This window comes from Stegostoma tigrinum, chromosome 4 (assembly GCF_030684315.1).
Source record: "Stegostoma tigrinum isolate sSteTig4 chromosome 4, sSteTig4.hap1, whole genome shotgun sequence".
In the NCBI taxonomy this organism is placed as follows: Eukaryota; Metazoa; Chordata; class Chondrichthyes; order Orectolobiformes; family Stegostomatidae; genus Stegostoma; species Stegostoma tigrinum.
Window position 1 is genome coordinate 40,182,979 of NC_081357.1, and position 20,507 is coordinate 40,203,485.

The 20,507-nt window shown below is 39.4% G+C and overlaps 1 protein-coding gene across 4 annotated transcripts in view; it reads right to left on the minus strand.

Annotated features, from left to right (window-relative positions):
- Nucleotides 1-20,507, minus strand: part of rngtt (RNA guanylyltransferase and 5'-phosphatase) — a 376,302-nt gene that overhangs the window by 16,550 nt on the left and 339,245 nt on the right. For all 4 annotated transcript variants that reach the window (XR_009445676.1, XR_007247610.2, XM_048531774.2 and 1 more), the window contains one exon: nucleotides 16,708-16,831. Coding sequence is in view for 2 of the 4 variants with exons in the window: in XM_048531774.2 (XP_048387731.1) it covers nucleotides 16,708-16,831 (124 nt within the window). In the remaining 2 variants the exon portion in view is untranslated. The remainder of the gene's footprint in view (nucleotides 1-16,707; nucleotides 16,832-20,507) is intronic.

Below are 20,507 nucleotides of genomic sequence, written 5' to 3' on the forward strand. Positions count from 1 at the left end.
CAACAACTGCTGGTCTAAAGCTTGGTCAAAATCCTGAACACTTTTTCTGGCACCTCTGGGACATAACCACATCATAAGAATAGCAGCAGTTCAAGAAAATGGCTCACCTCACAAGGTCAATTAGGAGATAGAAACAAATGCTAGCCTCACCAATGATACATTTCATGAATGAATTTAAAAATCAGAGAAATGCTCCCTCTGATCTGGTGAAACAATGCACCCTTGTCTCCAACCTCAAAACAATCACTGACCCCACACTATAACATTTTTCACTCCAATTAACCTGTAAGATTGTCAACCCAATGCTAATATGTACTGAATTCTTGGCTGTTTTGCACTGTCGATAATACAGCTACAATGGACTAAGTTCAGCCAGATTTTAAAAGACAGACATACAAAACAAGTTAATTCAAAAGGAGATCCACCACTAATAATGGAGTTTTTATAAATGACGTGGATGAGGGCGTAGAAGGATGGGTTAGTAAATATGCAGACGACACTAAGGTCGGTGGAGTTGTGGACAGTGATGAAGGATGCGGTAGGTTGCAGAGACACATAGATAAGCTGCAGAGCTGGGCTGAGAGGTGGCAAATGGAGTTTAATGTGGACAATTGTGAGGTGATGCACTTTGGTTGGAGTAACCAGAATGCAAAGTACTGGGCTAATGGTAAGATTCTTGGTAGTGTAGATGAGCAGAGAGATCTCAGTGTCCATGTACACAGATCCTTGAAAGTTGCCATCCAGGTTGACAGGGCTGTTAAGAAGGCATACCGTGTTTTAGCTTTTATTAACAGAGGGATCGAGTTCCGGAACCAAGAGGTTATGGTGAAGCTGTACAAAACTCTGGTGCGGCCGCACTTGGAGTATTGCCTACAGTTCTGGTCAACGCATTATAAGGATGTGGAAGCTTTGGAAAGGGTGCAGAGGAGATTTACTAGGATGTTGCCTGGTATGGAGGGAAGGTCTTATGAGGAAAGGTTGAGGGACTTGAGGCTGTTTTCATTAGAGAGAAGAAGGTTGAGAGGTGACTTATTGAAACATATAAAATAATCAGAGGGTTAGATAGGGTTGATAGGGAGAGCCTTTTTCCTAGGATGGTGACGGTGAGCACGAGGGGGCATAGCTTTAAATTGAGGGGTGAAAGATATAGGACAGATGTCAGAGGTAGTTTCTTTACTCAGAGTAGTAAGGGAATGGAACACTTTGCCTGCAACAGTAGTAGATTTGCCAACTTTAGGTACATTTAAGTTGTCATTGGATAAGCATATGGGCATACATAGAATAGTGTAGGTTAGATGGGCTTGAGATCGGTATGACAGGTCGGCACAACATCGAGGGCCGAAGGGCCTGTACTGTGCTGTAATGTTCTATGAGTTAATTGGTGTTTTTATTTAAGCAGTGGTGATTATAATTTTGATGAAAAATGTGGTTTAACAGTAATACCATCAAAAATGTAATTATTTTAAATTACCATGCTCCATTTTGAAGAAAGCAGGAGGAAATATTAACTGTCTAACCAAAAATTTTCAGACAAATAAAATAGCAAATAACTTACCAACTGCATCTAGGTCATAAACAAGCTTACATTCGATAATTGAGCAGACATGAGTCATTATTAGGAATTCAAGGAATTACAGCCTTACATGAAAGACTGCAATGACATGAGAAGCAGTTGCAACAGTTACTTGCAGATTTATTTATGTTGAATAGCTCATCCATTTTCTAACACACTTTGCCTGTATCCATGACTCACACTCAGAGCAGCAAAGTAATAACTGAGACTTTCAGGCTATGTTGGGTGCTGCAATCATTATCCTAATGTTTCACCCCTCATAAATACATTTCTGAAATCTCAAAAAATGGATGGAGTGGTCTTAGCACTGTAATTTTATCAGCAGGAATACAATTTAAACACGACTGATTATTTTTTCACACTCCACTTAGGCGATGGCAATAAGTAATTGAATCAAATGAAGGAAAAGATAGAAGTAATAAACCCAGAAAAATGATACTCATTAACCTTTTTGCTCACTTAATTACGATTTCAACTGAATGTACATTGCAAACAAATTTTTTCCATTATTAGACCTATGCTGCTAACACAATGCCAGAAAATAAAAATGCTGAAACAGAGACTGTGGGAGTACATGGAATGCACTGTAATTCTTTCTACAGATAAAATCATCTCAGTTCAAAGGAACTACTGCAGGAGATCTACATGGTAGTATCCAAGGCCCATACAACTTCAGTTGCTTTATCAATGGCTTTTCCTCCATTATAGGGTCAGAAGTGGGGATGTTCACTGATGATCACACTATGTTCAGCATCATTCATGATCCTCAGGCACAAGTAACTTGTTTTCATATGCTGTAAGACCTGTATAACATTCAGGTTTGAGCTGATAAGCAGCAAGTCACATTTGTACTAGACAAATAGCTGCCCACAATAATAAGGAATCTTATCATCATTTCCTGACATTGAATGACATAACACCCAATGAATCTACCACTATCAATATCCTGGGGTTACCACTGACCAGAAACTGGACCAGTCAGATAAATCTGTTGCTACAACAGCAAGTCAGATGCTAAGAATTCGACAGTGAGTAACACATCTCCTGACATCCCACCAGCTGTCCACAAGGCTTAAGTCAGGAGTTTGGTGGAATAGTCCACTGTTGCCTGGATGAGTGCGGCTTTAATAATGCACAAGCAGCTCAAAGACAATTAGCTGGCACTCTGCACATCACCACTCTCTCACACTTCACCGCTTGCTCGCTCCACCAGCACTTTCCAAATATGAAATCTCTACCATCTAGAAAGTTAAGGGAACCAGATGAAAGGAAACCTGCAAATTTCCCCCCAAGTCACACATTCTGACTCGGATCTATTTTGCAATTTCTTCACTGTCACTGGAACAAATTCCCTCCTGGCTTGCACTATGGCTGGCCCTAGAGCCTAAAGAATAGCATGGTTTAAGCAGGCAGCTCATCACCAGGTTCTCAAAGTGTGAGAAATGACTTCTGGCTTAGCATCATACAAATACATTTTTAAAACTGCATGTTTTAAGGTGGGATCTACTCAACTTCATTCTCGCATAATTTTAAAACGAAGAATTATTCATGAATTTATGTGACAAAAGTATTATATTTCAGACAAAGAGTATATATTGCTACCTGAAAATACCAGCATTATATTCACTGCTGCCAGAAAATTAACATTCAAATTTGCATTTTAGTGCAAGTCCTTCAAAGATTAAGAAATGCGGCACACTTGACACAAATTTTAGACAGCCAGAGCTAAAAATGAGCACAGTGAAGGATAAAACAGCTTTAAGAACCTCCAGTCTGACGAGGCTATACAGATATATGACAAAGCAGTTAGGCTAAGGGAAAAGACAGCGATGGAAAGAATGCTGGGCAGCTGGAGGCATTCATTAAAATAATTGTGCATTAACTGAAAACTTGATCTCACCTTGATTTTCTTCATTCACGGCATGATCAAGAACCAAAGTTCTAAGTTTTTTTTTAGTAGAGACTGTACAATCTGTCTAGCTAGAATTAAGAAATAGGAGGGGTTTGTTTCTAAACTGTAATTATACTATACAGTAAAACAAATTATTATTGTATTGTGCTTACTATTCTACAAGTCAGGAGTGCATGGTCATAAAGTCATGGAGATGTACAGCATGGAGACAGACCTTTCAGTAAAACTCATCCATGCTGACCAGATGTCCCAAATTAATCTAGTCCGATTTGCCAACATTTGGCCCGTATCCATCTAAACCCTTCCTGTTCATATACACATCAGATACCTTTTAAATGCTGCAACTGCACCAGCCTTCAACCACCTTCTCAGGCAGCTCATTGAATACATGCACCACCCTCTGCGTGAAAACGTTACCCCTTAGGTCCCTTTTAAATCTTTTGTCTCTCACCTTAAATCTATGCTCTCTAGTTTTGGACGCCCCCTTACCCAGGGGAAAAGACCTTGGCTATTCACCCTATCCATGGCCCTCATGATTTTATAAGCTCCATGCAGTCATCTCTCAGCCTCTGAAGTTCCAAGGAAGAGAGCGAGTTTTGAGAAGATTTGTAGCTCAGGTTGAGGTTCTGGATGAGAGTTTGCTTGCTGAGCTGGAAGGTTAGTTTTCAGACGTTTCATCACCATTGTAGGTAACGTCATCAGTGAGCCTCCGACGAAGCGCTGGTGTCATGTCCCGCTTTCTATTTATCTGTTTAGGTTTCCTTGGGTTGGTGATGTCATTTCCTGTGTTGGTGATGTCATTTCCTATTTTTTTTCTCAGGGGATGGTAGATTGGCTCCAAATCAATGTGTTTATTGATGGAGTTCCAGGTGGAATGCTTTGGAGCCAATCTACCATCCCCTGAGAAAAAGAACAGGAAATGACATCACCAATGCAGAAAATGACATCACCAACCCAAGGAAGCCTAAACAGATAAATAGAAAGCGGGACATGACACCAGCGCTTCGTCGGAGGCTCACTGATGATGTTACTTAGAATGGTGACGAAACGTCTGAAAACTAACCTTCCAGCTCAGCGAGCAAACTTACATCCAAGGAAAACAGCCTCAGCTTATTCAGCCTCTCACTATAACTCAAACCTTCTAACCCTGGTAACATTCTTGTAAATCTTTTCTGAACCCGTTCATGTTTCACAATATCTTTCCTAGTAAAATGGAAAAGGATTTTCTTGGAATATGTCAAAAGGACATTTCCATAATTAGAATGAGACATATACAAGGTAACATGAAGCGTTAGATCTGAATACTGAAGCTGGTGCAAGTAAGTGGATTGAATACAGGTGAACATCTAGGAAATAATGTGACATGACGGACAGCAGCAATAGTTGCAGTATTTGCAGTACTTTTAATGTTGAAATCAAAAAAGGACAAACAACAAGCACAAAGATCAGAATTTTTATTTCTTGCATGCTGTGTAGCTCAGCATAATTCTTATTACACCTCTCTTCATCAAGGATTTTCCTGAGCTTTCAGCTTACTGAGGTGGCTTCAAGCCAACCTACGTTCAACAACAAGCGGGATAACACCAGCGCTTCGTCGGAGGCTCACTGATGATGTTACCTAGAATGGTGACGAAACGTCTGAAAACTAACCTTCCAGCTCAGCGAGCAAACTCACATCCAGAACCTCAACCTGAGCTACAAATCTTCTCAAAACTCGTCAACAACATGTCGCTGATGATTGCACAATGTTTAGTGCCATTCACTACTTATCAGATATTGAAGCAGTTCATGGACATCTGCACCACACAGTGCCAGGCAATGTCAAATCCATTAAGAGAGAATCTAATCATCACCCTTGATATTCAATGACATTTCAATCATTGATTTCCTTACAATTAACATCCTGCAGGGTTATCATTGACTCAAAACTGAACTGCAACGTGGCTACAACAACGGTTCAGAGGCTGAAGATCTTGCAGTCAGTAACTCACTCCTTGTCTCATCCTGCCTACCATCTACAAAGCACAAATCAGGTGTGATGGAATATGCTCCACTTGCCTGGAAGAATGCAGCACCAACAACACTTAAGGATCCAGGATAAGCAGTTGCTTGATTGGCATCACATCTACAACATTCAATCCAGCCAGTTGCGCTGAGTAGCAGCAGTGTGCACTTTCCACAAAATGCACTACTGAAATTTACCAATGCTCCTTAGACAGCAGTACTCAAACCCACAACCACAACCACCCAGGGCAAGATACTTGGGAACACCACTACATAAAAGTTCCCCTCTAAGCCACTCACCAGCCTGACTTGGAAATATTTTGTTTTTCCTTCACTGTTGCTGGGTCAAAATCTTGAAACTCCCTCCTTAAGGCCTTATGGATCAACCTACAGCACAGGAACTGCAGCAGCTCAAGGTGGCAGCTTATGATTACTTGCTCAATGACTTCAAGGAGCGGGCAATAATTGCTGGCCCAGCCAGCAACATTTAATTTAAAAAACAACAAACCTGCTCTGAAAAGTCTGGTAACAATTTGACAGTTGTATGAATTTCCATCACAGCAGCTGAGGCAATCCACAACTTTCTAAAGTAAGCAATAACATGCTAAAAAAAAAATCTATCCACAACATTCTGAAACAAAAAGCTAATTTGTGCTAAATTCCATTGTCAACAGATCATTTTTTAACAATTCCAGGATTTGGATCAAAGTCTTCACCAAAAAATCATCAGTTCTTCCTTGGACCAAACATGTGTTCAGAGGAAGAGATAGATAAATTGCTGTCCAAGCAAAACACATCAACTTAAATAAGCTAATTTTAGTGATATAGAGGTGGCAATGGCCCAATTTAATTGGCTAGTAACAAAATGTGAAGCTGGATGAACACAGAAGGCCAAGCAGCATCTTAGGAGCACAAAAGCTGACGTTTCAGGCCTAGACCCTTCATCAGAAAAAAAATTGACTAGTAGTTGTTTCAGAATAAAGAAGTCACGTATTGGGAGATATTTAAAATGACACAAGGCGTACCTAAAACCAGTAATTCAACAGATAAAGGTATGAGCAAAACTACAATAAAAATGACGCACAGTATAAATACTGGGAATACAAACAGAAGAAAACAATGACAATTATACATAAGTTTGCCACAGTGAGAATGAATGGAAAAACTAAGAGCATAAAAGAAAATGGCAACCAACCTTAAAGGAAATAATGGGCTTTCATTAGGAGTCAATAAACACAATGACATTCAAAATAAGTATAGGACCATTTAGGGATAGAGTCTTAAAATTTTTTAGAGTTATAAAAATTACGTCCCATCATGTCTGTGCAGGTCAAACATCAGCCTACTCTAACCCCATTTTTCAACACTTGGCCCGTAAGCTTGAATGCTTTGCTTTATAAATGCTCATCTAAATAGTTCTTAAATGTTTTGAGGGTTCCTGCCTCTATCACCTTTTCAGGCAGTGAGGTCCTTAAACCCGAAACACTCAGTAAACAAACCTTTTTGCAAAATCCCCTGTTACTCTTTACCATAAAACTGTGGGTTACTGGTCCTTCTGCTAATGGGAGAAGTTTCTCCTTATCCACCCCATCTATGGTCCTCAGAATTTTGCATATTTCAATCAAATACCCCTCTGCTTTTTCTGCTGTAAACAGAATACTCCAGCCTATCTGTTCTATCTTCACAGCGAAGTTATTCCAGCCTAGGGAACATCCTGATGAAGCTCTTCTGCATTCTCTCTAGTGCACTCACATCCTTACTATAGTTCAGTCACCAGAGCTGTACATAGTACTCCAGCTAAGGTCTAATTAAATGTTATATTTTTAACTACCCAGATGACGACAACAGCTAAATAAAGATCAAAGAAAAGACTTTTCTGTTTACACAAACACTAATGATTTCAGGTCGTATGCAGATATATACCATTTCACTTTTGTGATGATCAGATGACTAGGGGTAGAATGGGTCCCTCCGTTTCTACTACTCATCTGACAGTAACAATTAAAAATAGCAAAATACTGCGGATGCTGGGGTTCTGAAATAAAAACAAAGTGCCAGAGAAACTCAGCAGATCTGGTCACATCTGCAGAGAGAAAAACAGAGTTGGCGGTTTGAATCCAATGATTTTTCATTGGAATGGTTCTGCTTATTTTAAAACAGATATACTTAGCAATAAATAAATGTTCTACTGTTTACATGCTGTGACAAGACACACACAGTTAACTTTCCTTGTTCTTCTAAATAAAATAAAAGAACACTAATTTATTTATTAAGCCAATCTAAGTTAAAATAAAACATTAAAAAAGGTAGAATTGCATAAATAAGTAATTTGTGCCAGTGTTCGCAGATCGTGGTGAAGTACGACTACAAGGAAACTGCAGTTTAATGTGGAGAACAGGCACATTTAGTGTTGAAAAATGTAATGTTAAAAACCTAATAGAAAATTTAAGGCCTAAATGGCATACATCCCAAAACACTGAAAAGGTAAACTACTGACAAAATGACAAACAGAGAAATCCAGAGGTAGAGGCACATTTCCCCACCCCCAGAGAGGCACTTGAGTAGAAAGATAAATGGAATTCTGGATTTTATGCTTGGGGGAATAAAGACAAAATAGTGGAGTTGAATTGGTAATGATACTGATTAGGCCACAGAATATGGTGTGCAGTTCTGGCAAATGATTTCACCACACAAAGCTTTTAATATCTAACAAGAATGTGATTGAGTAAATTTATGATTATACTGTAGGAAATGTGGCAGCCAACATATGCACACCAAACTTTCACAAACAACAATATAATACTCACTAGATAATCTGAGTTTTCCCAAATGACATTGCTGAGGCATAAATGTCAGACTAGAATATCCTTGCTCATCCTTGAAAAGTGTTACGGGATCTTTTCGATCAAGTGAGTTAACAGGCAGCGTTTCAATCCCTTTTAAATAATGACACCTCAAACAATACAACAGCTGTCGAGGTGAGAGTGTCAGCTTCGGTTTTGTGCTCTGAACTGGAAATCTCTGACTCAGAGGTTCCTATAAGTCATGCTAAACTTGAAAGAATAAATGAAGAAAGTTCTAAAAAGTTATTTGTTCACTGAAACACAGAAGCTAAAGAGAGGTCTAAGACTGGTTTGCAAAATTATTTTCAGAAATGATAAGTAATAAAAGATGACTTCAACTGTATGGCATATTGGTAGCAAGAGAACTCAATAACAACTGGAGGAATTCAGGGCAGTTAGAAGAGCTTTTTTCATGAAGGGAATTATTAGAAAACAAAATCGCTTCATCACAATTTCATTTTCAAGTACAGACTTTAACCTGAATTAAAGCAGAACCATGTGAAGTATATGAAAAGGGAGACAATGAAAAGAAAAGGACAAAGGACAAAGAAAAATTAGATAGCTCCCATTGAAGACGTAATACTGATGCAGGTGCTGTAGGCCGGATGGCCGCCCTCTTCACTGCACGTTCTATAATTACATTCCCTGCTGGTTTATCAGCGATTTTTACAAGAATAGCATGGATCTGCTTTGCTTTAGGAGTCTCACACTGCTTCCATTACCCATCAACTTAACTTTGCTTTCCGGTTCTTACAAACTACATTTTGTTAGCTGCTGCATTACCAAGGAACTGAGGTAAGGTGGAGTTGGCAGCTAGCCAGACTGAACGACAGAGCTGAATTTAGATCCCCAGGAGAGCCATTACGGGTGATAATTTAACATAGCAGAGAGCAAGTAATTAGCTTCAAATGAATGTCAAATTCAAATCCTGCTGCTTATAATCAGATTTATAGCAGCGATTGCAATCAAACCCAAGATGGTTCCTCCATAGTTGATTGTTCTCATGTTTATGCTTTGCTGTTAACCAGTGATGGAATAAACTCACCTGTTGATTTGAGGGATAAGCCCGAGTTGCAATGAAAGAGAGCCTTATCCTGAGCACAGGCAAATGGTCATATGTATAGCAGTTGAGTTGGGTAAATGATATGCTTTGGAGCCTGGCAGTCAGCAGTAGATTTTGCAACACCGAATTACTTCACACATTTATAATCCCAGTGCCTGTTAATACTGGATAGATCAGATCCCAGAGCAAAACTTTGCATGTTAGATCTATGTTTTTATATATAACTGTGGAGGTCAGTTTTTGAACACATTCACAAGATTCTACCAGAGTACTTTTAACACACATTAAAACTTTTACTAATCAACTAAAAAGAATATGAGCTATGTTACACTGAACAAAATTTTAAAAAGTTGAAAGATTTCACTGCAGATATCAGCAAACCATTCAAGTTCACATTATCCCTTTAATCACAAGAACATCTTTACAAACGATCAAACTGCAATGAAAACTTCCCACTATGTCCACACCAGAAGTTTCTTGTTTATACTCGGATTGGGATAGTTACAACTGGTTTCCTTAGGGAAGTTACTGTGCAGTCATTAGTTGCTTTTTCCCTTCATCTGGTGTCAGTCTTTGAGACACATGAAACAAATGGCAAGCCTAACTCATTAAGCTTCAGAGCAAACACAAAAGTTTCCTAAATTCAGCTGGTTAACTGCCCTGCCTTCATTTTCTGGCAGACCCAGACACAGACTGTCTTGACTTTCTGTATTATTTTATTTTTTTGTGCCTATGAGGACTCCTGTAGGCACTCTACAGGCTTGAAAACAAAACCTATGCTGATATTTCAGTGCAGGCCAAGAGGGCACGACCACACTGGAGTTGACATCCTTCAAATGTGGTGTTAAACAGAGGCCCAGTTTACTCTCTCAGGTGGACTAAATTATTGCACTATTTTGAAAAAGAATGGGGTAATTCTCCCTGATATCCTGGCTCACATTTACTCCTCAACTGGCATTTGTAAAAATACAAATTATCTACTCATAATCACAGTGCTGTCTTAGCCTTGGTGAGACAGCACTCTTAATACTGCATCCATTTTTATCTCCTTATTTAAGATTGGATTTGATTTTATTGCCACGTGTACCCATATACAAAAGTACAGGAATATGGTGAAAATTGTATAATGTCGCCACCTAAGGTGATATCTTAGGTACAAGTACCTGGGTACGGCATCTTAAGAATAAGGTAGAAAGAAAGAACAAAGTTTAAAATTAAATATTGTAGTAATTATAGTACAGTGACACCTTCTTAGTTTTAAGTACGAAATAAAGAAATAAAGCTGAAAATCCAACATTACAGTATTTCTTAAGTGTTCAGCAACTCTGAGGCCATACTTCAAGGAATCACTTTGATGGAGTTACTTGTATTAGACGCTATTCAGAAAAGGTTCACTAGACTGATTTCTGGATAAAGCCATTTCATTACAAGGAAAGGCTAGAGAGAATGGATCTATGCTTATTACAGTTCGGAAAGATTGAGAGATGATCTATTTGAAATAGACAATGTTCAAATGGGACTTTGGTACGGTCTCCAAGGAGAAGATGTTTCCCCAGTTGAGAAATCTAGAATTGAGTGCGAGAATTCAAAATTGTAATTCAAATAGGGTTAGAGAATTAAAGAGTTGCATTTAAGGTAAAATAATATCTCTGCAGTTCCATTTGACCCATCTCTTGAATGCCAAAGAGTGCAAAGAGTTGGCAATTCAGGATACTACTGGCTACAAGGCTTATGTGATCAAAGCTAACTGTTCAAACTGATAATAGACGGAGGCAGTCGCTGCTTTGCTTTGTCAGAGATGGAATGCCAACAGAACATAGTATTAATTAGACCTGCACTTAGAACAAAAAATATTAATTTCATCATTCACTGCATAAAGTATGCTTGAGATTTTATCTCAGGTTAGATTTCATCAGGGAGAAGCAGCTGGATAATTTGATCTAGCTTCAAACTGTGGAAAGGATCTACATTGATCGTAAAGTGCTTGTGGCAGAAAGCAGTCAGCAGACTGGAAAGCTGTTGAAAGGCAGCTGTTAGCTAGTAGCAATCTGAACAAAGGACCTGAGGCACTCAGTTGGAAAGGAAAAGATGGAGCCAAAGGCTAACAGAAGCACCCTCAGAGAATCCTACCTTGGAGAAGCTGGAACATTGAGGAGATTTCAAGTGGATTTGGAGGGATCTGGCATACTTTTTGGGTTGGTTCCTAATGAAGTGAATGCACCTTTATAACTGTTGTAACCTATGAGGAAATTGTTGAGAGCATAGTTGTGGAGGTAGGTAAATGAATAATTGAGTTTACAACATTACCAATTGCAAACTAGTGTTCAATTCAATAAGTATTTGCTTTGTTTAGTTTTTTCTTGCTACAAGAAAGTTTGCTATTGTTTAAGAATACGAAATCTTGCAGCATAGTTCAGTTGGTTAACAGTTTTCACTAAACATTAATCATTACTAACAGAATAGTAATGGGGTGCTTCATTTAAGGAGGAGAAATATTTCTCTGAGCGTTATGAATTTGTGGAATTCGCTACCAGTGGGCAGTGATGGCGGTTCCACTGAACAGTTTCAAGGTGGAGAATTATAGAACTATAGGGTAACAATGGTTATGGGGAACAGGTAGAAAAGTGAAGACAGGGCCAGGATTCATCCATCCATGATCTTACTGAAAGGCCAATTAGGCTTCAGGGCAATAAAGTTTATACCTAAATAACAAGATGTAGAGCTGGATGAACACAGCAGGCCAAGCAGCCTCAGAAGAGCAGGAAGGCTGATGTTTCGGGCCTAGACCCTTCATCAGAAATGGGGGAGGGGAAGGGGGTTCTGAAATAAATAGGGAGAGGGGGAGGCGGATCTAAGATGGATAGAGAAGATAGGTGGAGAGGAGACAGACAAGTCAAAGAGGTGGGGATGGAACCAGTAAAGGTGAGTGTAAGTGGGGCAGTAGGGAGGGGATATGTCAATTCAGGGATGACGGACAGGTCAAGGGGGCGGGATGAGGTTAGCGTAGGAAATTGGGGGGTGGCTTGAGGTGGGAGGAGGAGGAGATAGGTGAGAGGAAGAACAGATAAGGGAGGTGGTATGAGCTGGGCTGGTTTTGGGATGAGGTCGGGGGAGGGGAGATTTTGAAGCTTGTGAAATCCACATTGACACCATTGGGCTGCAGGGTTCCCAAGCGGATTAGGAATTGCTGTTCCTGCAACCTGCGGGTGGCATCGTTTGGCACTGCAGGAGACCCAGGACAGACATGCCGTCTGAGGAACGGGAGGGGGGAGTTGAAATGGTTCGCGACTGGGAGGTGCAATTGTTTATTGCGAACTGGTTTCCTCGATGTACAGGCGGCCACAACAGGTACAGCGGATGCAGTGTACCTCATTGGCGGATGTGCAGGTGAACATCTGCTTGGTGTAGAAAGGCTTCTTGGGGCCTGGGATGGGAGTGAGGGAGGCAGTGTGGGTGCAGGTGTAGCACTTCCTGAGGTTGCAGGGAAAAGTGCCGGGTGTGGCTGGAGGCAAGTGCAGAACGGACAAGGGAGTCACGGAAAGAGTGATCCCTCTGGAAAGCAGACAAGGTTGGGGATGGAAAAATGTCTTTGGTGGTGGGGTTGGATTGCACATAGCGGAAGTGTTGGAGGATGATGCGTTGGGTCTGGAGGTCGGTGGGGTGGTACGTGAGAATGAGGGGGAATCTTCTTACACCTACTCCAATTTTCTAATGTTTTTATGGGTAATTTTCTTCTGAAATCTGTAGCCATGCAGCAAAGTACTGCACAATGAAATCATCAGATTACTCACAGCTTTGTCAGTATATTGGAAGAAATTTCCAGTATAATGTAGTATGACTTTTAAAGTATAAACGGCACATGGGCAAAACAGCTTGTGTTCGGTGAAGTTTATAACCCACCTTTACAAGGAAACCTTAGAGGGAGCATTATTTGTGGGACTGTAGTGAGCAGAAATTTGCTGCCACATTTCCTACATTACAGGTTTTACGTAGCATTAGGAAGAAGGAAATTTTATGATGTTGTATCTCATTAATCTTCAGTACAGCTTCCAAGTTTTGGTGAATCATTTCGAACAATTTGATCAATGTATTATATAATTATACATACACATCAAAATGTATGATATCTGCTTCGGATGGAAGGGATACATCAGGGTTCAACAGCTAGGGTCAGAGGCTGCAGGGAGCTTGCTGTACTCAGGTCAGGGCTGCTAAGCTCGGGTTGGGTGTGGTGCCAGAGCCACTTTGTTCAGGTTGGGGGTGAGGAAACAGATGTCCAGGTCTGGAGCATTATGGGGGCCTATGATTTCTGTCCCCGCTCCTGGTGGGAACTCCATTAACTGTGGTCCACGATGTGAGAAGTACTGGGCATGGATTCCGTGCTGGGCCTCCAATGACAAACCCTACAGCATGTTTCTTTTTGGCCCCAATAAAGAGGACAGTGGTAAAATATTATCATGGATAATGTTACTGACTACTATACCAGCTTTGCTATTTTTTCATGTTCACCATTGTTACTCTGCTGTTACTTTGGTACTGGGAAAAGTGAGGCCAAGGACTTTGGCCCTGCAGACTTTCATAGTCCCTGTGATTTGGCTATCAAATCTGGTTAATAGACCTTATGATTAGCAACAAATGAATGCTTGTAACTAGAAACTGCTCATCTTTTTTTGGAAAGCAGTTTGACAGTTTGTTCGGTGAAAGCAAATACATTACCCGATTCAGAGACACAGTGACAACTAAAATGACAGTGACAAATTATAACTCAGTAAAACAAGTAATCTTTTCTGGCCACATTGTATCAGTGCGCAATGAACTGCATAAAATGATTTTTATCTTTCCACTCTTGAACAGCAGCAATATATTTAATTTAAGAAAGATTCTGAGGAACCCCAGTGATGATAAGGCTTTTAAAAATAGTTAGGAAAAGGGTAGTAAATGTCACTATCCTTTTACAAATCAAGCAGTAATAAAGAATTATCATTAACATCCTTTTGTTCATCTTTACTCTATTTTTGTCTGTCTTGGGTTATATTTGTGTTTGAACAAGGAACACTGAACAAAAGGCAGTAACCTAGTGATTAACTGAGCTGCAGTTCTCTCATTGTTACATTTGGCAACACCCACAATATTATCTGCATTTACTGTTCAAAGACAAAAGAAAACAAATGTAAAAAATATATGAAGAATTTTTAGCCATCTGAGTTGGACCTTTTTCTAAATTTCCAAAGCATGCGAACAGAAATGTTAATTCAGTATTATCCATTTTCCATTATTGCTCAGGGCTAATTTCTTTCAATCTACATAATTATTTCTCCTTCCTTAATATAAGTGGTGAAACATTATTTCACTGCCCATTTGCTGGAATAGGGCTCAATGAACAATACCACACCTGCACGATTGAATAAAATAGCTATACTCCACAGAAGTCTAGATGACAAATGGCAGCAAGTTGTAAATACCTTCAGAGCTCTGCTTATTATTCTTATTGTCCTTCGAACAACTACAGTTTCTGTTGAGATTCAAAGAATAACAATCTAACCTGTTCCTCATCCAGACAGGGTGAGGAAAACCCCTTTCTTTCCACCCATTCTTATGCCACTGAATTTGGCACAGTTCAGAAATTAATTTTGGACATTTAGCTGTTTAACACTGTACCATCGGGAGGAAGAAGTCATGTGAATAAAACAAGAGATGTATTGGTTATCACTCACATCTGTTCAGAAACTGCAACTCAATTTCCTTTGGGATATTTTACTACAAACCTGTAATATTCAGGAGGCAAATCATGCCACTCAGAGCAATCTAAACATTGGTGATGTTTGTTAGTATGTTAAGCTGCACAAAAATCAATTGTCTTAAGTACAAATGCCTATGAGATGTAATTGGCATTCCATCCACCAGTCAAAAATTGAAAACAAAAATGTCAGGGATAATACAAGGGTATTCACTACTTCTACAGTATAAATATTAGGGTTAAGTGGTCAACAGGATAGATTTAATGACATACAATATTCCTTAGCAGTTTGATTTCCTTGAAACTGGAGGCATTATGAATACTTAACAGCTTGTGAGTTTAGAATTTTTTTTGGACATTGTCAAAAATGAAGACAAAATCCTTTAATAATGTTCATAAAATAGAAATTAATGACATGAACTTGCTCAACAGATTCAAGACTGTATCATCCAATATAACAAAGTCAGCGGAACAGATATGTATGCGTAAAATACACCTTTGAGGGAAGCATATCTGACAGATTTAAAAGGCATTCTCTCACAGAACATGAGCTCACACATTTTCCACATTGTGCAATGGTGGGAAAATATCATGATATGCCTGAAGGTATTTCCAGACAAGCAGGGTAAGGTGGTTGAAAACTCTCTCACTGAATGTGGGGAGAAGGCAAGAGGCAGAAGTGCTGGGGCAGGAACACTAAGAAAAGGAGGAGTCAGGGCGTAAATGAGGATAAGGATTTGCAAAACGATACATTAGGGATAGGAAACCGATTAAAGCTGTCAACAACAGCAGAGCTTTATGTGATAAGGAATGAGGACTGCTTTTATTGCAGTGCCATGATACATTAGATTGGGCTTAGTGCTTTGGAAAACTCTGGAACTGAGTGTAGTCAGAATCTCCTACATCAGGTTGACCAGTCGTGCTATGACTGCTCTGGATGTTAAACCAACAGGAAAAGGCACAGATAGGCAGCTTGTAGTGTATGTATTATTTATTAAATCTATTTATTAAATTTCTATTATCCACATTTAATACTGGGATGGTCAAAATTTGGACTACTTAAGGACTTAGCATTGCAAATTACACTAAGGTCTACATCACCATCTTCTTTACATCATGTAGGAAGCCAAGTTGACATGCTATTGGTCCTGATGGATTGAGGGGTATAGCTCCAGGCTGCTGCGTTGGGTACATGATACAGTGCACAGAGCATGTAGCAAGGTACTGGAATCTGAGTATGCTGTAACAGGTATAGTAAACATACTGGCGTCCAACTTAAGCTCCTTTACCCCCCACTCTTTCAGACATCCTATCACACCACTTCTGTTGTAATGTCACATTCCAAATTACACCAATGCTCTCTCTATACAGACAGATATTTTGAGCTTCTCAAGCAGTTTCTGTTTTCATCCTAGGTCTCACCATTATTACAAAAATTCTTAGCATTTTGGAAGAGGAATGCTTTATTATTTAGAACTTATTTTGTGATATGGGGGACAACTTATTAGTAATTAAATTTTTTTTTGCATATTCTTTGGATCATTAGTCCACATGAAATTTCTGAGAATTCCTTACCCATAGCTGTGTCATAGGAATTTGGGAAGCTCTTGTCTACTCTTTCACGCATTATAACCCAGCTGTTGTTTTCAAACTTGCATTCAATGATCTTGTTGTCATACATTTTCAGTTCTTTGTTTACCTAAAGTACAAACACAGGTGAGAAATGATTACAAAGAAAAGTTTATTAATAATATACCCACATGGTCAAAGAAGCATTTTCTATTCCACTTCCCAGATGCTCTCAGGATTGATAAGGTTAATGAAACGGAATCGGTCACATTTAGGAAAATATCCAACTACACTGCAACTAGGTATAATAGGTAAGGTCAACATAGACATCAGAATAAAAAATAACTACAATAGAATATTATATTTAACTTGCCCACGTATTACACTTAGGGGGGAAAAAAAATAACTGAGACGCGTTAAGAAATTGGAACAGGACTAGTCCATTCGGCCCTTCAAGACTGCTTCGCCATTCAACAGGATCATGGCCAATCCAACATTGCTCACATGCACTTTCTGGCCCCTTACCTATCACCCTTGATTCCCTTACTGATCATGTATCTTACCTCAGCCTTAAATATATACAAGGACTCTGCCCGAGAATTCTCAGAGGCAAGGATTTCCAAAGGCTCTCAACCTTCAGAAAAGAAATCCCTCCTCATCTCAATTTTAAATTGGTGCCCCTATATTCTGAGACTCTCCCCTCCGGTGCCAGGCACTCTCATGAAGAGAAACATCCTCTAAGCATTTATCCGGTCAAGTCCCTTAAAAATCCTAAATGTTTCAATGAGATTACCACTCATTCTTCTAAACACCAGTGAGTAGAGTCCCAACTGTTTGACCTTTGCACATAAAATAATTCCTTCATTTCGAGGATCATGCCCAATAAATTGTGATTTTGTCTAAGATTCAAGAATATGTTGTAAAATCAGAATGTTTTGGTGATATAACTGTTCAAACAACTGCACCCCCTTTAAAACTCAAAAATGAAAGTACCAGATAGTAATCTGTATGCACACACACACAAATGGCAAGTTAATAAGTGGAATTTCTCAGGAGTGTAGGTAGTGGATAAACTCGGAAACTGTTTTGGCCATTAGATTTCATTGAAGAATGGCTCAGAATAACTGGTTTTCTGCTCCTTAATATGCAGAAGTAAATAACTTTTATTCAGCACATCTGATTGCCAAGCCTGAAATTAATAAGTCACTAAGTTGTCACCTAATGTCACATATTCATATCCAATCAATATTGCAGTACCACACATTAGAAAGTACTGCCTGACATTTTCACTACTTACTCTAAAAATGTCCACATATTGTCTAAATGATAATTGCATAAAAACTGAATTGGAGATTAAGGCCAGTTTAACAGTGAAAAGAGGCAGACTAACAATTTATATGGGCAGTAATTTGCAAAACTACAACCCTAGAATTTTAACTGTATGTATTTCTTTTTAAAAACTTGGTCAGTAATGTGTCGCAGACAGCACTCATGATCACAGAGCATAGAACAATATAACAGGGGGAACAGTGCCTTTGGCACATGATGTTGTGCTGAACATGACACCAAATTAAAACTAACCCCTTATGCCAGCCCTTGGTCCATATCCCTCCATTCCTTCCAAATTCATGTGATTAGTTAGAAGTCTTTAAACGTCCCTATTGTATCTGCCTCCACCACCATCCCTGGCAGTGTGCTCCACAATCCTACAACTGTATATAAAAAACATGTGCCCCTCACATCTCTTTTGAACTTTTCCCCTTTTCAGATGTTGGAATGTGTCTGTTGATATTATCTATGAAGAATTTGTCAGAGCTGCTGAATTTCTCTATTACTTTCTAAAGTCATTCACAGCTGACTATGTCAAAGGTCTTGATCAGGTCACCAAATTGATTTAGAGGTCCATGCTCTGTTTTTGCCCTTTTTTCTGGAATTGCACAACTGCAAACAATATAGACATCAGTGGTTTGGTTCCATGATCTTTTCTGAAATGGCACTTACTTCTTGGCAGCAAATCCTGGTTGAGACATTGCACTAAGAGATTCAGAAGAATTCTTGTGAAGATATTGCTGATGATGGACTGCAGCCAGATTCCTCTAAGTTTGTTGAAGATTGACAGGCTCCTTTCCATTCTTGCTGGATATTTCCTTGCTCCCACATAGATTAAAAAAATTCAGTGATCATGGTTGAGGCTGTCTTCACCTGATGAGGGCTAGTGCTTCGAAAGCTTGTGATCTCAAATAAACCTGCTGAACTATAAGCTAGTGCCATGTGACTTCTGACTGAGTCAGATAGTTTTAGTTTCAAGTGCTATCAATATAGATTAAGTTTTTAAAAATAATGCTTTCACCCGAGGGCAGTAGTGAGACAAATAATATCAGTGATGTCATTCTGATGAGACATTATTCCAAGATCCCATTTGCTCTTTCAGGTGCAAGATTGCATGGCACTATTTGAAGAGCTGAGTATTTCTCTCAACATCATCAACAGATTTATCTCATTGTTTCTTTCAATGCCATTTGTGGGAGGTTGTTGTGCACAAGCTGATTACATTACACCTTAATGATACTTCAAAAGGACTTCACAGACCTAACACATTTTGGAATATCCTGAAATACACTATTAAAATATATCTGTTCAAACATTCCAGACAGCGTCAGACTTTTACTTCAGATACCAACCAGACAAAAAAAATTACCTGCTTACCTACACCATGACCAACATAAGAAAGCTCAGAGGGAGCAACAGAGTGTTAACATTGAAGCTATTTTATGAGATAAGAACAGAATTTGGTGGCAAAGCCTAATGGGTCTGGCAGCATCTTTGGGGAGGAAGCCGCATTAATGTTTCAAATCTTGTGATTCTTTACGAGTTCTGAGTTTTTTCGAGTCTGTAGTCAAAGTGTTTAGATGGCAGTGCTGAGAGCTGTGATGTTAGACCAGCAACACAGAGAAAGGTTTAATCTCACTTTTAAACTTTGTTCCTATGTATTCTTGAAAGAAAGAAAATGTAAGTTTGTCTCTCACCCAGTCTGATGCGTTATTTTTTAAAACCATCATGTTCACAGTCTGAGATACCCCTTGGGAGATTTCAATTACAGGTTGCATTGCATTTGCTCCCCTTGAAGCTTCTTTGAATACCTATCAAGAGTGACATTCCAGACACACAGTCAGTCTCTCTCTCTCTCTCGCTCTCTCCCTGTGTGTGTGTGGGGCCACTGAATGTACATCTTCAATCAACTTCTTGCCATAGGTCCTTGTTTAAATAAAAAACATGTTGGAATTAATGTTCAATGTGTTACCAGGTGTTCTGAGGTACGAACTCTGTGACCACGGCAGTTATCAAGCTGCCGACATAGACAGTCAATCCCCGTGGAGATTTTTCCAGAAAAGGATTGCTCAACAAACTCAAAACTTATATAGCAAAGAGCTGCAGACGGATCACTGCAAGTACAAAGCAAGCCTCACAGTCTGATGGAGTTTACAAATCCCAAGCACAAACTTGACAGTTGACACCAACTGTAGAACACACAACTGACACAACTATTTGCTATGGGCTAAGATCAATACAGGGCAACTCAATATTACTGGGAATTTGAAAAGAAAATGAACGCACAAGAGAAGACACGTGGAAGCTGTGGGTTTCTGAATGCAGCCAGGAAATGGCCGGCTTTCAATCAACTTTGCAAAGCATGTGGCAGAAAAGGGCAATGGCAGATACAGTGCATGAGAGCAAAGACTGATAATAGTTACAAACAGCCATGCGCCAACACGAACATTACCTTCAAGCCACTGCAAAGCCACCTG